Source organism: Cannabis sativa, chromosome 5 (assembly GCF_029168945.1).
Source record: "Cannabis sativa cultivar Pink pepper isolate KNU-18-1 chromosome 5, ASM2916894v1, whole genome shotgun sequence".
In the NCBI taxonomy this organism is placed as follows: Eukaryota; Viridiplantae; Streptophyta; class Magnoliopsida; order Rosales; family Cannabaceae; genus Cannabis; species Cannabis sativa.
The window spans coordinates 4,476,913-4,493,020 of record NC_083605.1 but is presented as its reverse complement, the minus strand read 5'-3'; the positions used below and the strand labels follow the sequence as shown (position 1 = coordinate 4,493,020).

At 31.6% G+C, this 16,108-nt stretch overlaps 2 protein-coding genes across 8 annotated transcripts; one reads left to right on the top strand and one right to left on the bottom strand.

Moving 5' to 3' along the window:
* Window positions 1-2,833: 2,833 nt before the first annotated feature.
* On the bottom strand, window positions 2,834-9,559 carry LOC115716077 (uncharacterized). Of its 2 annotated transcripts, XM_030644789.2 has the most exons (3): window positions 9,423-9,558; window positions 5,071-5,174; window positions 2,834-3,428 (listed from the first exon to the last, which is right to left on the bottom strand). In XM_030644789.2, the coding sequence occupies exon 3, from the start codon at window positions 3,402-3,404 to the stop codon at window positions 3,018-3,020; it is 387 nt and encodes a 128-aa protein (XP_030500649.2). In that variant the 5' UTR covers window positions 3,405-3,428; window positions 5,071-5,174; window positions 9,423-9,558; the 3' UTR covers window positions 2,834-3,017. The 2 variants fall into 2 exon arrangements, with proteins under 2 accessions (XP_030500649.2, XP_030500650.2); XM_030644790.2 differs by lacking the exon at window positions 5,071-5,174 and having other exon boundaries at window positions 9,423-9,559.
* Window positions 9,176-12,795, top strand: LOC115716076 (uncharacterized). 6 transcript variants are annotated; one of them, XM_061115291.1, is made up of 5 exons: window positions 9,176-9,517; window positions 9,967-10,003; window positions 10,938-11,127; window positions 11,799-11,895; window positions 12,392-12,795. In XM_061115291.1, the coding sequence occupies exons 3-5, from the start codon at window positions 10,945-10,947 to the stop codon at window positions 12,649-12,651; spliced, it is 540 nt and encodes a 179-aa protein (XP_060971274.1). In that variant the 5' UTR covers window positions 9,176-9,517; window positions 9,967-10,003; window positions 10,938-10,944; the 3' UTR covers window positions 12,652-12,795. The 6 variants fall into 6 exon arrangements, with proteins under 6 accessions (XP_060971274.1, XP_030500647.1, XP_060971276.1 ...); XM_061115293.1 differs by having other exon boundaries at window positions 9,374-9,513; XM_030644784.2 differs by having other exon boundaries at window positions 9,453-9,513; window positions 9,924-10,003.
* Window positions 12,796-16,108: the final 3,313 nt, after the last annotated feature.

The window sequence follows — 16,108 nt, the reverse complement described above, 5'->3', positions numbered from 1 at the left end:
GCTGTCGTTTTCGTACGACTATGTGTCGTTTGTCTTGTAAATCTGAAGTAGAATGTCGTTTTCTGTTTATATAGGTAATAGAAAAATATAATATGTTTGTTTAATTTTATTTAGAAATTTTAATATTTTGTTTCTATTAAAAAAATAATATATTAATTCTTATTACTTAATCTTCACTACATATTGTCTTGTCCTCTGACATGGTTAGAGATTTTTTTTTTTTTGATGAAATTTCAACTTCAATAAATTAACATTCTGAGTACAATACATCCATAACAGCAGCTGGAGCATTAGACACAGAAATAATACGACCAGATAAGGACCGAGACATCCTAGCAACAACATGTGCTAGGCGGTTTGCTGATCGTTTCACAAAACGAATTTTTATTAAAGGCATAGAAAGTAAAAGAGAATGACAGTCTTGAGCCAAATTCCCAAAGATGGAACAGAGGGATGAATGATTGCGAATTGCCTGGATAGAGACTAAACTGTCAGATTCGAGCTCAACATGTTGCCAACCTTGACGCTTGATCCAGCTCAACGCCTCTTTGATCCCCATTATCTCTACAACTTCAGGTCCGAAAGCACCATGAAAGCAGTGAGCTTTAGCTTCAATGAGAGAACCCGAATCATTCCTGGCAACCATACCATAACCATATTGGTTATCACTTGCAAAGATCGCAGCATCAACATTAACCTTGATTGTATTTGTTACGTGTTCTAGACATCAGAGCTCACCTCCATCATCAAAGTCAAGCAGAGTAGATCAAGATAGAGGTGTTATCCAGAGCTTTAGGCCAATGATCAAGAGCAATGCGAGCCGAAGTAAGAACATTCGCAACAGTGAGAACCTTGTCCTTCCAAACTATTGAATTTCTTGCTTTCCATAAGGACCACCCAACCATAACAAGTGAGCAGACTCGATCAGCATCAAGAGAGTGGAAAAGACCATCCAACCAACTAGCAAAGGAGAGGTCAAGAGAGAGCCCAACAGGAAGACCCATATGATTCCAACAGGAAGTAGCAAAGGAGCAAGAGAGGAGAATATGAGAGATAGTTTCAGGTGCAGCACGACAGACGGGGCAAAGTGAGGGAACATCAACATGTTTAGTTCTGAGATTGACACAAGTCGGCAAAGTCCCAGACGCAGCACACCATAAGAAATTCCTGACCTTCGGTGGGATCTTTAATTGCCATAATTTTTGCCAAAATCCTGAATTGTTATTACCCGTTCTTGGATCTTTTGAAGCCTGAAGAATACCATAAGCATTTTTAACAAAGAATTGACCAGTGCTTTCATCAGACCAAGACCAGAAGTCAGAAGAAGCCGAGAAGCTTAAAGGAATACTTAAAATTAAATTAGCATCCCTTTCATTGAACATGTCACGGACTAGCTCTACGTCCCAACTTCTGTCATCCATCGAAAAGAGAGAACTGACCTCATGTCCAATAAGACCAACATGGGAAGAGGTGATGTAAGGATTACTAGCATCAGGGAGCCAAGGATGGTGCAGAATACTCGTTGAGGAACCAGTACCTATAGTGCGTCTAACACCCTGTCGAACCAAGTCTTTGGAACTCCAAATGCTGCGCCAAACATAACTAGGATTTCGGCCCAAGTCAGCTGAAAGAAAATCATCATAGGGAAAATAGCGAGCTTTGAAGATCTTGGAGGCAAGGGAGTCAGGGTGACACAGGAACCGCCAGCCCTGCTTAGCTAACATAGCCAGATTAAAATCATGGAGAAGACGAAAGCCTAACCCGCCAACTTCTTTTGGACGAGAAAGACGATCCCAATTCATCCAGATAATACCATTGCCTTTACTGCTTGTAGTTTTCCACCAAAAACGAGCCATTAGTTTCTCAATCTCATCACAAGTACCAAGGGGAATAAGGAAGACGCTCATAGCATAAGTGGGAAGAGATTGAGCCACTGTTTTTAAGAGAATCTCCTTCCCCGCACTAGATAGCAGCTTTCCAGTCCAGCTATTAATTCTATTCAGAACCTTATTCTTCAGAAAACCAAGAATATCATTTTTGTTTCTCCCAATTATGTTTGGCCTTTTATGTTTTGTTTCTCATTATTCTTAATCATGTTATCAAGTTGTCATACAATAAGAGATTTGGAAGATGATTATGCTAATATTTAAGAGGACACTAGTTAACATTTGATGTGAGCGTTTATGTATTGTTGGGTGATTCCTTACTGGCAGGACTATAGAATTTGAAGTTTTCACTGTAGCAACCAGGAAAAGGTATGTACGTTAAAGAATTAGAAGTAAATCAGTAAGGTATGTACGTTAAAGAATTAGAAGTAAATCAGTATCTCTTTTAGTTTCATATTATCCTAATTAAATCAGTTTTTTTATTAAAAAGAAAACCCTAAACATCTTTTAAGAACAAAATTATATTAATCAAATGATCTCATACATAATAATGTTTAAAATACAATCTCAATAACTAAACCATCCTAGAAAAATAAATAAAGTTAGCAACAATAAAAGAGCAAAATTACAAATAATATCACTAAAAATTAAACCTAAAGACGTATTCAAAACTTAATTGTGAATCTTATTAAATTTTCTTAATTCTATTTTTTTCACAATAAATTCTTTTTTAAAAACAATGTATTATAAACTCCCTTCTTCTTCTTTTTAATTACAATTAATAAAATCTCTTAATTCTAACTTGAACTCGAACATGACTTCTTAGCAAGAAAATTCAATATGAACATTTCACCATCTACAAAAAGATGTCAAGTTTATTTTACTTTCTTAGAATTACAAAAAATAGTGGATGGTGGCTAGGTAAAGGTAAAAATGATCCATACACATTTGACAAACATAAAGTTAGAATATTTGATTTTATAAAATTGGAGTTTTGACATTATACAGTCTAAAATGAGCCAACTTGTTATTACGAGCATAGAAGTGATGGCAAAAAGTACCAAGTTCATGAAAACTACCAACAAAATTGTCTCAACTCTCAACTAGAAAGTTTCACAGCCACTCACAAAATCAAGGTTTGGTCTTGTCTTCTTCCTTCATCTTCTTCTCCCACCTGCGCTTCTTGTAGTCAAGCAACATTTGTGGCATTTTCTCCATCAATCTAGCTGTGTTTTCTCGCTTCTCTGCAGCTATTCTATCGTGTTTGTGTCCTTTCCTCTTGGTTCTCATTTCTTTCCTCTCTGGATCATAATGCCAATCTTGCTCAGCTAGGAGAACTTCCTTCCGGAGTCGAGCTCGCCGACGTGCGCTAAGTCCAAGTGGCTTCCACGCTCCCAACTCCCAGTAACCCCAAACTCCTTTAGATAGCTCATTCTTATACTTTACCAACTTCTCACGCCATGGATACTGGTATTCTGCAACTGTCTTCACCACAGATTTTGCAGCATTCCCTGCCATTTCGGTTCTTCACCTTCAAAATGTCTTTTCGGCAGACCAAGCACACAACAAAGAGAATATATAAAGTTAACAAAACCAATATAGATGAATTTTTTTTTTAAAAAAAAAGGAAATCAAACAATAAGATCTAATAAGTAACTTTAAATAAAATTAATATTACTTCTACCCCATTAAAGACCTTAAAAATATCAGTCAATAATTAGTGACTGAAAATGCAGTCTCTTATCACACTTACCTATCAAACTGGAAAGTTTTCGCAGCGTCGCGTAGATATAAAACTATGAAAGCTTTCAGTGGAGCATAATGAGTCTCAATAAGGGTTCTAGAAGAATAAAGTCTCCATGTTAGGGATGGCCAATATGAGTGAGTTTAGGAAGAACAAAGGTTAATTCCACACATGCCAAAAGCAAAGCAAGTTTAGCAACACAAAACTACAAATATATGCACACGTTTTGGCCTCTGGTAATATCAAACAGATTGGTTTTCGTGTAATTCAGCCAATTTGTGCTCATTCATTCTAAATTCTTCTACACCTAGTTAGTAAAGTTTTCAGACAAATCTATACAATTGTCTGGTATACAACTCTTACAACAACTATTCAAAAACCGGATATCAAGTCTAACAATATTAATTGTTCCTTTTGAAGAGCACGACTTCATTATCTTTTTGGTGGATAAGAACGAGAAAATTTATTAGAGAGAAGGGTTTGCAGAAGATGATAAGAAGAAAAATCTTTGAAGGCAGAAAATGATAGAAGATCTAAAATTTTACCCAAAGGATCCAATATCTTAGAGCAAAATGAAGGTATACAAAGAAATAATCCTTTGCAATGAAGGTCCACACAGCTACCCAAAACTCAATTTTTTTTTAAATTTGTAAACACCCTACCCATATCATGAAAGTTCCTATTGTTTTGTTTCTTTCTAACGAAAAAAGATCGAATGACTACGATTATGAACAACAAAGTTGAAAATAACTACCATGGAATAGAAAGCTGTAAGCTAAAAGTAAGACTAGTAATATAAACTCGTATTAAAATTTAACTATGGATAAAGTCAACAGGATAATCAAACTTACATTTTGAAGCTTGAAATTAAGATTAAGAGAATGTTTAAAGAGGGGCTCATATTTTTTAGACAATATAAACTTAATATTCCAAATGGACAAAGACAAGATATCTTAAAGCCAAATAAATACATTATACATACGAAAGTTTGAAGTTGCAGAACACTAGTGTTACATATATTCATCTATATAATAAATTGATAACCTAAAATCTCTACAGTAATACTAATGAAATAGACTGTATTATCATTATAAACAAAGAAAGAAGTCTCATCTCTGTATCACTTTCACAGAGCAATCTGTTAACCCAACAGAAACTTGGTTGCGTTCAAGAATTATCATCACCACACCACTAATCCTTATCCCACTACTACAATAATACTATTATATATCGTTTATCTTCATTTCCCCTTTCTTTTACTTCAGTTCTATCTTCTACCACCACTACCATTGCCCAATCTTCATTTCGCAAATCATAAAACAAAAATAAGTTGGCAGTGGATTGATCACCGCTTAATCAATTTATGGAAGTTTCTAATAATCACAAACACCAAAATCAGATCAGACCTAAAACCAAAAGAGTAGAAATAACTTGTGGTACCTGGGGAACGCCACGGACGACTGCAGTTGATCCCAGTCACCGATAACAACGCGGGAAGCCCGGCCGGCGACGATCTGGCGTGGTGGACCGGAGATTTTTGGCGGCTGAAGATGGAGGAGTGTGTTAGTAGGAGTATTGAGGAGAGTGGTGGAATAGGTTTAAGATTTTCAAACTTCACATTTTTTTTTAATTTTTTTTTATTTGATAATATGAAAATTTTAAATAAAATACCCAATAATTAGCAATTTCATTTCTTAGCTTTTTAGTTTTTACACTAGAGTTGTGCCCTTATAATGTAGTGTTTGTTAATAATATTCTTAAAAATATAATTTTTACAATAAGATGATTTTTCTATCCTACTATGTTAAATTTTTTTGTAAAATGAGTAATCATAAAATGATATGTAGATTCTTTAATTTTTTGGGAGCGCTTATTATTTGAGTGATATTATTATAGTGTAAAAAATTTAGGAAAAAAAGTAATAATTATTCTAAAATATATAATAAAATAATAATAATAATAATGTATATTTGTTGTATAAATACTTATTTATTTATTTTATTGTTAATAAGTATTAATTTTTGAGTTTTTTTGCGACTAAATTCTTTCAACGTTTCACTTGCATTAAACTCTCCAAGCATAAATTTTAACGGTAAAACTTTCCAAACTACTGAACTAGTAGTAAATTTAAAGTGTCATTCGATTAACTGTCACTATGGATTGTTTATGTGTACACTCTTGTATACATAGCACGTTTATATTAGTTCAATTAATATTATTATTTAAAAATTATTTTCAAAATTTATTTAAAAATTAAATAAAAATAAAAAATATTATCAAGTTTGAAATAATTTTAATATTTTTAAAATAATAATATTAGGTGTACCAATATAAATTTGACACATGAACAAACACATAAACAGTCTATATCGACAGTTAATTGTAAAAAATAGATAAAACCTTAAATATGCAAGCAGTTCAGTAGTTTGAAGAATTTTATCGTTAAAATTTGAGCTTAGAGAGTTAAGTGCAAAATAAATAATAGTTAAGAGAGTTTAACCGTAAAATTACGGTAATAATACTCTGTTATGTTAATTTAATGAACACTAATAGATTACTCTATTTTTTTTTATTTATATTCACCTAAAAATTAATTTAAAATAAAATCTATTTGTTAAAATGGTATCAAATAAAAATCCCACATTTGTTTTGAACATAACTCACCGTAAAAGCTGTTCATTTATATTGTAGCCTTTAAATGAACCCATAATACTATAATAGCATATCTTAATTTAATTCTACATCCACCATAGTCCATAACTGTCAAATTTGAAAATATAACTTCCAGCACATCATGAGTGAGTTCGCTTTGTTCACATACCTTTTTCTATGAAAATCTAATACAAGTTTTATTATTCCACCTTAAAAATTAATATAACAATTTTTTTCGTTGGGAATCTAATACAAGTTTACATCTTAAAAATTAATTAATTAATTTAGTAAAATAATTAATTAAGTTGTTTAGATAAAAACATCAATTACTTATGATGTTGATGATGAGAAGAATATTGAAATTTGATAACTTTAACATCTTTTGTTATACCGAACTAAAAATAATTGGAACAAATTACTAAATGATGATTCTAGCTGAGTCGCCGACTATGTTGCTCTCTTTAAGACATTTTATGATTCTGCCCGAAGTGTGTATGACAATCTATCAACCATAACGTTTTCAGGATAAAACAACCTCTCTAAACGATTCGTTCTACACCGAACAATATCGCTCTTTAATAACAATGTTCAGTCAGTCTTTTCAATCGAAGACAAAATATCCCCACATATTATGTGCGCATTACAATCAGGTTTGGATTTTGACGATGAAAGCTATGCTGGACTTTTCAACATAGATACAATCACCACTGGTCAACTGATCCTGATAGTAAAAATACATGTCATCCCAATAAAATACTCAAAGCTAATAAAAGTAGCTGCATTTTTTGATACGGGAGCATCATACACAATTATGAACCCCGACATCTTACTCTCAGAACCGTGGAAGAAAAAGAAACAATATTTCTAAGTTGCAAATAACCAAGTACTCCGCACTGAATTAATTAACAAGCCAATAAAGCTACAATTTTTCCCTGAATGTTTCGTTGCCCATAGAGTCATTGGATCAAAACTTTCAGGAAAGGACCTCATAGTGGGATTTGACCTTTACACAAAACAAAAAGGGCTTAGAATACTTCCATGAGGGTCGGCCTACAAGAATTTCTTCACCAAATGGGAGCAAATCCCGAATTACTTTCACTTAGTGCAAGACGTCCACCAATCAAAGAAAAGCTAATTCGGAGGTCATGTGCAACTTCTCACTCAAAATTCTCAACGAAGTGCAATCACCCATTATGGAAAAATGAAGAAGTCTACATCTCTCTACCATTCAAACAAAATGAGGATGTCAATCCAACCAAAGCAAGCCACTCCGAAATGAATTCGGAACATCAACTAATGGCGAGTGAAGAATGTCAACAACTTCAATCAAACTGGCTAATTGAAGACACTGAATCGCCATGGGCGTGTCACGCCTTTTATGTCAACAATAGGGTGGAGCAAACTAGAGGAAGACAAAGGTTGGTAATCAATTATCAACCACTAAACCATTTTTGGATGATGATAAATTTCCTCTACTAAACAAAAACTCTCTTTTCTCTAACATCTTTCAAGCAAAGATATTTTCAAAGTTTGATCTAAAAGTGGATTTTTGGCAATTGGGCATCAAGAAAGAAGACAGACCCAAGACAACATTTTGTATCTCAAATCATCATTTTCAATGGACAGTATTGCCCTTTGGACTCAAAACTGCCCCATCCCTATTCCAGAAGGCAATGAGTAGAATCTATAGTCCAATCCTAAACCGAGCCCTAATCTACATCGACGATATACTATTGTTCTCACCCGTTAACAAGGCACATACAATCCTCCTGGTCCAATTTGCAGAGATATCACTGAAAAATATGTTATCATGCTCTCTGAAAAGAAGATGGTTATTGGCCGATCATAGAAGAAGAAGTGTCTTCAGAAGAGCGGTTTACATCTACTAAACATCAATTTAGTGGCGAACCCAATACATTCATGCTTGATGATCTTCCCCCAAATCAATGGAGATCTTGCCTCCAAGAATTCAGAGCATGGACCCTTTTAGAAGCACAAAAATGAGGACAGAAATACGAGACATCTTACTTTAACTAGTATCAAGATTCACTAGAATCCTATAAGATTGGTGGCAAAGCCTTGGAGAATACAGGTAGCTTCAAGCAGAATCCATTGAAGCAACACTAAATCACTTGTACGTCAAATTTTGTGGTCAAGACTCTTAAGTAGTCGAATGTTTCAAGGCCAAATTTTTCAAGATGAAGTGTTGTTCAATGAAAAAAGAAGATTTGAAATTACACTTTCAAAGAATGACTAAGCAGTTTTATCTAATCGGTAGTGTCGACGATCCAAACTTCAAACAAGCATTCTTGGTGTCCATCCCAGAATTGTTAGGAGAAGAAACATTCAGATTCCTTTCAGCAAACAACAGGACGCCGCAGAACACAAGTTTTGGAGAATATTCCAAATGGTGATGAGAGCCTTAGAAAATATGTGTTTTCAAAATAATTTTTTTTTTTACAAGAATATGCAACCAAAAAGGTCTTACAATCAAATGTTCAACCAAAGACACATGCTCATGCTCAAAACAAAATGCCGAGAAGAGAAAAAGCTTCAAGTATAAATTTTCAAAGAATAGGACTCCTTGAAAATTCCTTCGGAAAAAGAAAAATCCTCAAAAATCCTTAAATCGGTGTTTCTTGTGTGAAAAAAAGATCTACTTTGCAAAAAAAAATCCCCAAAAGATAAAACTGTCAAAATAATAATACACACATGTGCTACAATATTATTCGCAAATGTAAATAAACATTTAAAAATAAAATAAAATTATTAAAAAAACATTTTTTTTAGGAGTTGTTTGGCTTCGTAACTTAAAAATTTGAAAACAGTTTTTAAAAACTAACAGAGCTTCGACAATTTTTTTTTAAAAAACTACAATTTAAGAGGGTCTACCTACGTCCCCAAGCAAACCAGCACAGGAAGCACCACACTTCCTAGCCCAATTGACCATGAGCAACAAACTTTTCATGAAATTCATACAAACACAAATATATTCAACAAAAACAAATCTCAGATTCAATTCAATAAACAAACATACCATCACAATTTAATGAAACAATCAACAAAAGCATCTCATCTAGAATCTTTCACTTCCCAATTAACTCACACAACCAGAAAATGAGAGAGAGAGAGAGAGATACCTGATTTAGCAAGAATTGGTTGATGGAAGAAGGAAGGAGATGAAGAGCAGAGGCGGCTAGGCTTCACGATTGTTCTTCCTGTCTATCTTGGGTGGGTAAGCTTTCCTGAGAAATGAAATGAAACTCTTGTGTTATCAATTACCTCAATGTTGAGCCCATAGTAAAATGAATCCCTAGCTAAAAAACAAACAGCCCACTAAAGTTTCTTCTTCTCTGCGAATCTTCTCGCCGTCGTCGTCGTCTTCTTGTTCTTCTTCAACCTCATTTCTTTTCTTCTTCTTTGCAAATCTGGGTTAACAGATCCAAGGAACTTTGATCTGGGCGAACCTCCACAACGAAGCTCCCATCTGTTCTCGTTTTCAGATTGGATTTGAAAAAAAAGAGCTTTAATTTCTGTCAGTCTTTTATTTATATGGGTTTGTGTTTCGTATTAAGCTTGAAGATACAAATATTTATATTTTTCGTTTCGTTGGTGAGAGAATGTGAAATTTTCAATTTCAGAAATTCCTTACCCCTTTTCTTCTTCACCTTTCTCACTTCCAAGGGATCAATTAAGCACCAGAAAGATAAAGCAGGAGAAGGTATTTTCTTGTTTTTCTCTACTCCCAAACACTAATTTAATTACAATTATTTTATTGTTTGGCTGACCTTAAAACTCAGGGAAACATATCAATCTCAATCCATTACGTATTTCGCCAAGTTTTTCTCTTCATTTTGATGTTAAGATGATATTCAATTTGGGTTTTAATCAACTTAGTAAAATTTTTAGTCTTTAAAATTTCCAGTCATTCAATTTCAGTATGACTCTCGATTGCTTAAATTTTGTACTGTGGTTGTTAATATGTATTTCCTCTAGTTTATTATTGTTTTCTATGAATTTCCAGCCATTAAATGATGTTTATGAGTTTTTAGCTAGACATTTTACTGTTTTAACATTTGAGTATTAAATTGTTCTTATACTTCATAAACATTTTTCCTGTCACCAAAAATGTTCACAACTACCTTTGCTTCCTTTACTTTCCTTCTTTCTTTTCAAGTCAAAATCTCGTCCAAACCTCAAAACTTTCTCACCTTCCTTTCTTTTCTCCAAGTTCAACACTCTATAATCTACTGTGTAAGCAAACATAATACATTGATGGTTTTTGGCTGAATCTAAGGTTTTCTCTATTTCTCAATTTAAGAATCCTTTAATTTACTTTAACACTTTATATTTCTGGGATTTTGTTTGATTCCATTTTCTGAATTGGGTATGCTTTTGAATTGCTAGTTTCAATAAAGACAGTTTCTTTTCAATCATTTATAGTCTTTGGTTCCTTATCAAATGAGTTTTGGGTTTATCTATTGCTTTTGCTCCATTGGTTTGCTAATGTTGCCTTAGATTAAAGTTGGCTAATTCAATTTTTTGTATCACATATTCAATTTTTTATTAACTTATCTCTGTCAATTAATGTTATTATCTTTAATTGCTATAGAGTAGTGTATTCATTAATAATTTTCATTTTGAAAATTTATCAGCTCTAAAATGGGAGATGCCATGGATTGCATAGATTCTAAGAAGAAGATGGTATTTGTGACTGTGGGAACAACTTGTTTTGATGCTCTCGTTAAAACAATGGACACTGAAGTAGTTAAAGAAGAACTATTTAGAAGAGGGTATACTCACCTTCTTATTCAAATGGGCCGTGGCTCTTACGTCCCCACTAAGGTATCACTGCTTTTTCCCGTTGCAATTGTTTATGCTTTAATACCTGAATGAAACTATTATCCCACTTTTGTTATTTGGTTGATTTAACAATTTCTAAAAGTGAATTGTTGAACAAAAAGGGAGATATTCATTAAAGTGTCAAAAACTTTTTTTGTTAGTTCTTATCTTTTGCCAAGGTTTACCAGTTATTCATACACAAGAGTTAGAGGAAGAGGAAGGAAAAACTGATTTTCTCTAATTTCTTCAATGAAAACTTCTAAGTTTGAAGAAATTTATAGGAACTGGCAGCGTTCTGCTAGCTTCATTATTCTAACTTAATTAAAGCTAATGGAGGAAATCCTTCGTAAAATCACAAAGGAAAATTAACTAGGAAGTGTGTAAACATAATAATACCATAATCCTTGTTCAAAAAAAAAATAATACCATAATCCTTATAAATCATAACTTATTGAATGAGAGTTCCACTCATAATGACAAGATTATGTTTATGGAGATAAAGTATGTAAGGAAAATCAGTTATCGTTTCACTGCTAGTATACTCACAACTTACCTGCAAACTGCATCTTTTATATTCTTAAACTGTTGCTAAAACACTCAACTGATTGTCATACATTAAGAAAAACCTTCAATCTATATATTTTTGTGTAAAGGTTTCTGATTTTATAATGCAGAGTGGAGGAAATGGGTCATTAGCGGTAGACTACTTTACTTTTTCATCGAGCATTGCAGACCATTTGAGGTCTGCATCACTTGTGATAAGTCATGCAGGTATGTTCCTAATTACATCTCCCTTTTCCTTAACAATGTAACACTTAATGGATATGGTTTCAGGGGGTTTATTCCCTTTCTTCCATACTAGCATAATATACCATTTAACTAATCAGTCTTGTCATTTTATGGGTCAGTTTTTGGCTGTTAGTAACAAGAATAATCCAAGCAAAACAAAGATAAAAGCATTTTGTTTTGAGGTTAAGACATAATTCTATTCTTACAACATTACTAGTAATTAGTACTTATGGTGTGTAGTTGTTTATTATGTGTACTACTGTTCTTATGATTTGACGGATCAGTTCTGCTGCGTGATCTTTCATTTTCGGTTTGTATCCTTTTCCTTCCGTTACAGTAGATAATTTAACAATGTTATTTTAAGTTTAAATTCTAAAAGTGTTCCACATGCTCTGTTTTGTTTATTCAACGATTTGTTGTCATTTGCTTAAAAGTATTATTATTAATAATACGTGTGATTCTACTTGCAATGTTCTAGGGTCAGGAAGCATATTCGAGACATTGCGTCTCGGCAAACCCTTAATTGTTGTGGTGAATGAGGATTTAATGGACAATCATCAAACCGAATTAGCCGAAGAACTAGCAAATAGGAAGCATTTATACTATGCTCACCCTCAAACACTTAATCAGATAATCAAAGACATGAACTTGGATTCACTTGTCCCTTACCATTCGGGTGATGCCACTCCTGTAGCAAAGCTAGTCAACAGGTTTCTAGGATTTCCTGATGATTGTTGACAAGAACTAATAAAGTTTCATTACTTCAATCCACTCATAACTACATCATCCTTGAGAACTAACTAACAAGCATTTGTTATGCTCTTTTGGGGTGTACATATTTCATTTTCTTTCTAAATCAAGTAACTTACTTGTTTGGTATTATTTTTTGTATTTGGTTTAGAATATAATGCTTCTCCTCGTACTAGGCCAATATATCTCTATGTATTTGAAAGAGAACAATGGACCTATCAAAACAGAAAAAAAAAAGAGAGCAGTGGACATTCATGGGTGAACAACAGATAATGAGATGATTGTTACATTGGGTGGGTTTGACCCCACTTGATTTTAATTTTTACCCAAGTCACAGCTAAATTTGTAGGATGGATAATGAAACCAAGCACATGATTTCTGTGACAGACAGATTAGCATTTTCTATTCCCCTGAGCCTGAGAGAGACTGGTTCTCTGAGGAAGACAATTTACAGGACATGCAGATGGTGACTCTCACTGTTTATGCTTTTGGTCACATTCAAATAATAATTCATCTTCTTCTTAAAAAAACAATTCATTTTGGAGGTGTTTAGTAATATTTTTATATTTTTAATGTTTTAATTACAAAAATAAAAATAAAATTTGTGTTTTTAAAAAACAAAAATATGTTATTTTTTACTTTTAAAAACAGAAAATAAAAGTGTGTTTTATAATTTTTATTTTTATTTTTTAATTTTATTTAAGTCGGGTCTAGGGTCGGGACTGTGATTCGAGTCCGAGACTAGGGTTGGGGCTAGAGTTCAGGTTTCAAAGTATAGGTTGGAGTCGGAGTCTAAAATATTGATTAAGAAAAATAAAAAATTGTTTAAAAAAAGGGGTTTTTTTTTTTTTAATTTTTACACTTTAAAATTATTTTTTTTTTGTATTTTTACGAAATTCTACATAAAATCACCTATTGCAACTATCGTTGCAACTTAAATTGTAACAAAAAATCGTATAGAAACTCCTATTGCAACTAGTGCTGCAACCACTTTGGAAACTCAAAACGTAATTTTTTTTTTTTAAAAAAAAAAAGTTAAAAAAATAGTATATGGGATAATTCCCCTTAAAAAAATTGTGAAAGTAATTTTTTTTTATTTTTAAAATTTTAATTTTCAACTGAAAAATTAAAAGGTGGAAAAGTGTTATTAAATGCACTCTTTCATTTTTATTTTTCTCCTCCAAGAAATAAGGGAAGAAAAAGCATAAAAGAAGATAAAGAAGTTATGTTTGAAGCAGAATATTTATATATGAACATGCATTGTACTCAAACACAGAAGATTTTGCAGGTCATAATATTAGTTTTTTTTTTTTTTACAAATTTCGATTTAGTAAAATAATTTTATTTGCATTACACGAAATTATAAATATATTTTAATATTAATAAAAACAAAATTAATTTTAAAATTTTACTTTTTATATGTATATTTTGTAATTTTTGTTTTTTTAACATTATTTTTTGTTAATTTTCAATAATTGTTTTATAACTTTTTTTCTAATAAGATTTTATTTTATTTTTTTTGTGTAATATTTAAAATATATTTAATTTTTATTTTATGTATATGTTTTTTAATATAAAAGGAAAAAAAAATTAAAAAAAGATTGTATAAAATGAAAATATATTTTTAACAAAATAAAAATAAATTAATAATATGAGGTATCTTATTATAACCACATATTGTTTTACTAATTCATATATATCATTCTTTTATTACCAAAAATAAATAAATGAAAAATATAGAAATTAGTAGAGAAGACTGATTTATCACTTTCATAAATCTACCTGATCAGGATCTTCATTTCAGTAACAAAAGGTAATTTTGTATTTCACAGATTTCACTAGATTAAATTTAGGGTAAATACCATTTTGGACCCTGTGTTTTGCAAAAGTTACAGATTGGACCCTGTGTTTTGTTAAATGACAAAATGGACCCTGTATTTTCTAAAATAGTAAAAATAGTACCCTGAGCTTAATTTTTGATAATTTTTTTTTTAATACAACCAACTTGAAGACAATACTTAATACGAACAGATACAAAAAATGTAAACAGTTTTGTCATATAACACTTTTAGATCGGATTATAATTAAACTTTATTTTGACAAAAAATCAATTCAGGATCCTATTTGTACTATTTTAGAAAATACAGGGTCCATTTTGTCATTTAACAAAACACAGAGTCCAATTGGTAACTTTTGTAAAACAGAGGGTTCAAAATAGTATTTACCCTTAAATTTATGATGACTAATATAATTTGTTACATTTTTTTTTTTCTAGAATACCTAATTTGTTACATGACTCTTATGAATTGCCAAGTGGACAAGGTGACTCTATTAAATAAACCAAAGAAAAGAAAAGAGCTGGAAAACTCTTTATTTGGCTGTATAAAAAAACTTGAGATAATTTATTTGTTCCATTCAAATATTTCATTTTTTATTTTTTATTTTGACGTCACAAACATTTAATATTTAACTTTTTTTCTCTAGGAATATTGGTGACTTAATTAAATATCTAAGTTTATGTAATTGTTATACTTAAATATTTAATTTCAATTTTTGAAGCATAAATTAAGTTAAAAATTAAATATTTTAACAAAAATTAAAAGGGAATATACTCAATTAGTTCACACCTTCGGGTTTTGGTTGAATAGTTGTTACCTCATCGAATTTCTTGATCAAACTAGAGGTTATCCAAATTTGTTTTCGTTTGGAGCATCAAGCAACACAACCTATTTCTACTTGACTAAGCCAAGTTTGGGCAGGTCGAGGGAGAAGCTCATGGAGCAATAGTTAAAGTCTCTTTATAATTTTCCTGCTCTAAGATAGATTACTTTAAATTCTTTATCGAAGACAGATAATTAGTTTGTTAACACATTAACTAGTGTCCATGATTAGTAGAGCTTGTGTTTTGTCTAAAAATAACTTCTGTAGCCTGTATTTTAAATAATATTCATCTGGTACTTTGTATTTACATCATTAAAATTAAAAATTAAATATTTAAATGAAATGCCTAAGTACAAGTATTTATTTTGTCAATTACAACATTCTAACTTTTTCTATTTTCAGCTAATAAATTAGAGAAATTAATGCAATTAAGTATAACTCTTTTTTGTATTTTAATTTTGAAAGTATTGTGTTAAGAAATTCACCATTCACAAGCCATCGTGATAGTGTTTGACACTATAACAATAGAATATTATTGGTGTCTATTACCTTTTATAAGTGGCGCCCCACGATAGTTAGTGATATTCTCTAAAAATTATTTTCGTAAATTATATAAGACCTGATACTTAATTACATCAATAAGAGTATGACACTGAAGAAAATACTAAGGGTGTGTTTGGAAGAAACTGTGTTATTACTAGGTAGGGTAATTACTAGGGTAGTAATTACACAGTTTAGTAATTACACTATATTTTAAAATACAAGGTGTGTTTGAATATGAGGT

What these genes read in the sequence shown, in the direction of transcription:
- LOC115716077 (XM_030644790.2), bottom strand. Translation starts at nt 3,404, where the DNA reads ATGGCAGGGAATGCTGCAAAATCTGTGGTGAAGACAGTTGCAGAATAC.
- LOC115716076 (XM_061115291.1), top strand. Translation starts at nt 10,945, where the DNA reads ATGGGAGATGCCATGGATTGCATAGATTCTAAGAAGAAGATGGTATTT. An exon ending in GCTCTTACGTCCCCACTAAG is followed by an intron (nt 11,128 to 11,798) that starts GTATCACTGCTT and finishes TTTATAATGCAG; the next exon opens with AGTGGAGGAAATGGGTCATT. An exon ending in ACTTGTGATAAGTCATGCAG is followed by an intron (nt 11,896 to 12,391) that starts GTATGTTCCTAA and finishes GCAATGTTCTAG; the next exon opens with GGTCAGGAAGCATATTCGAG.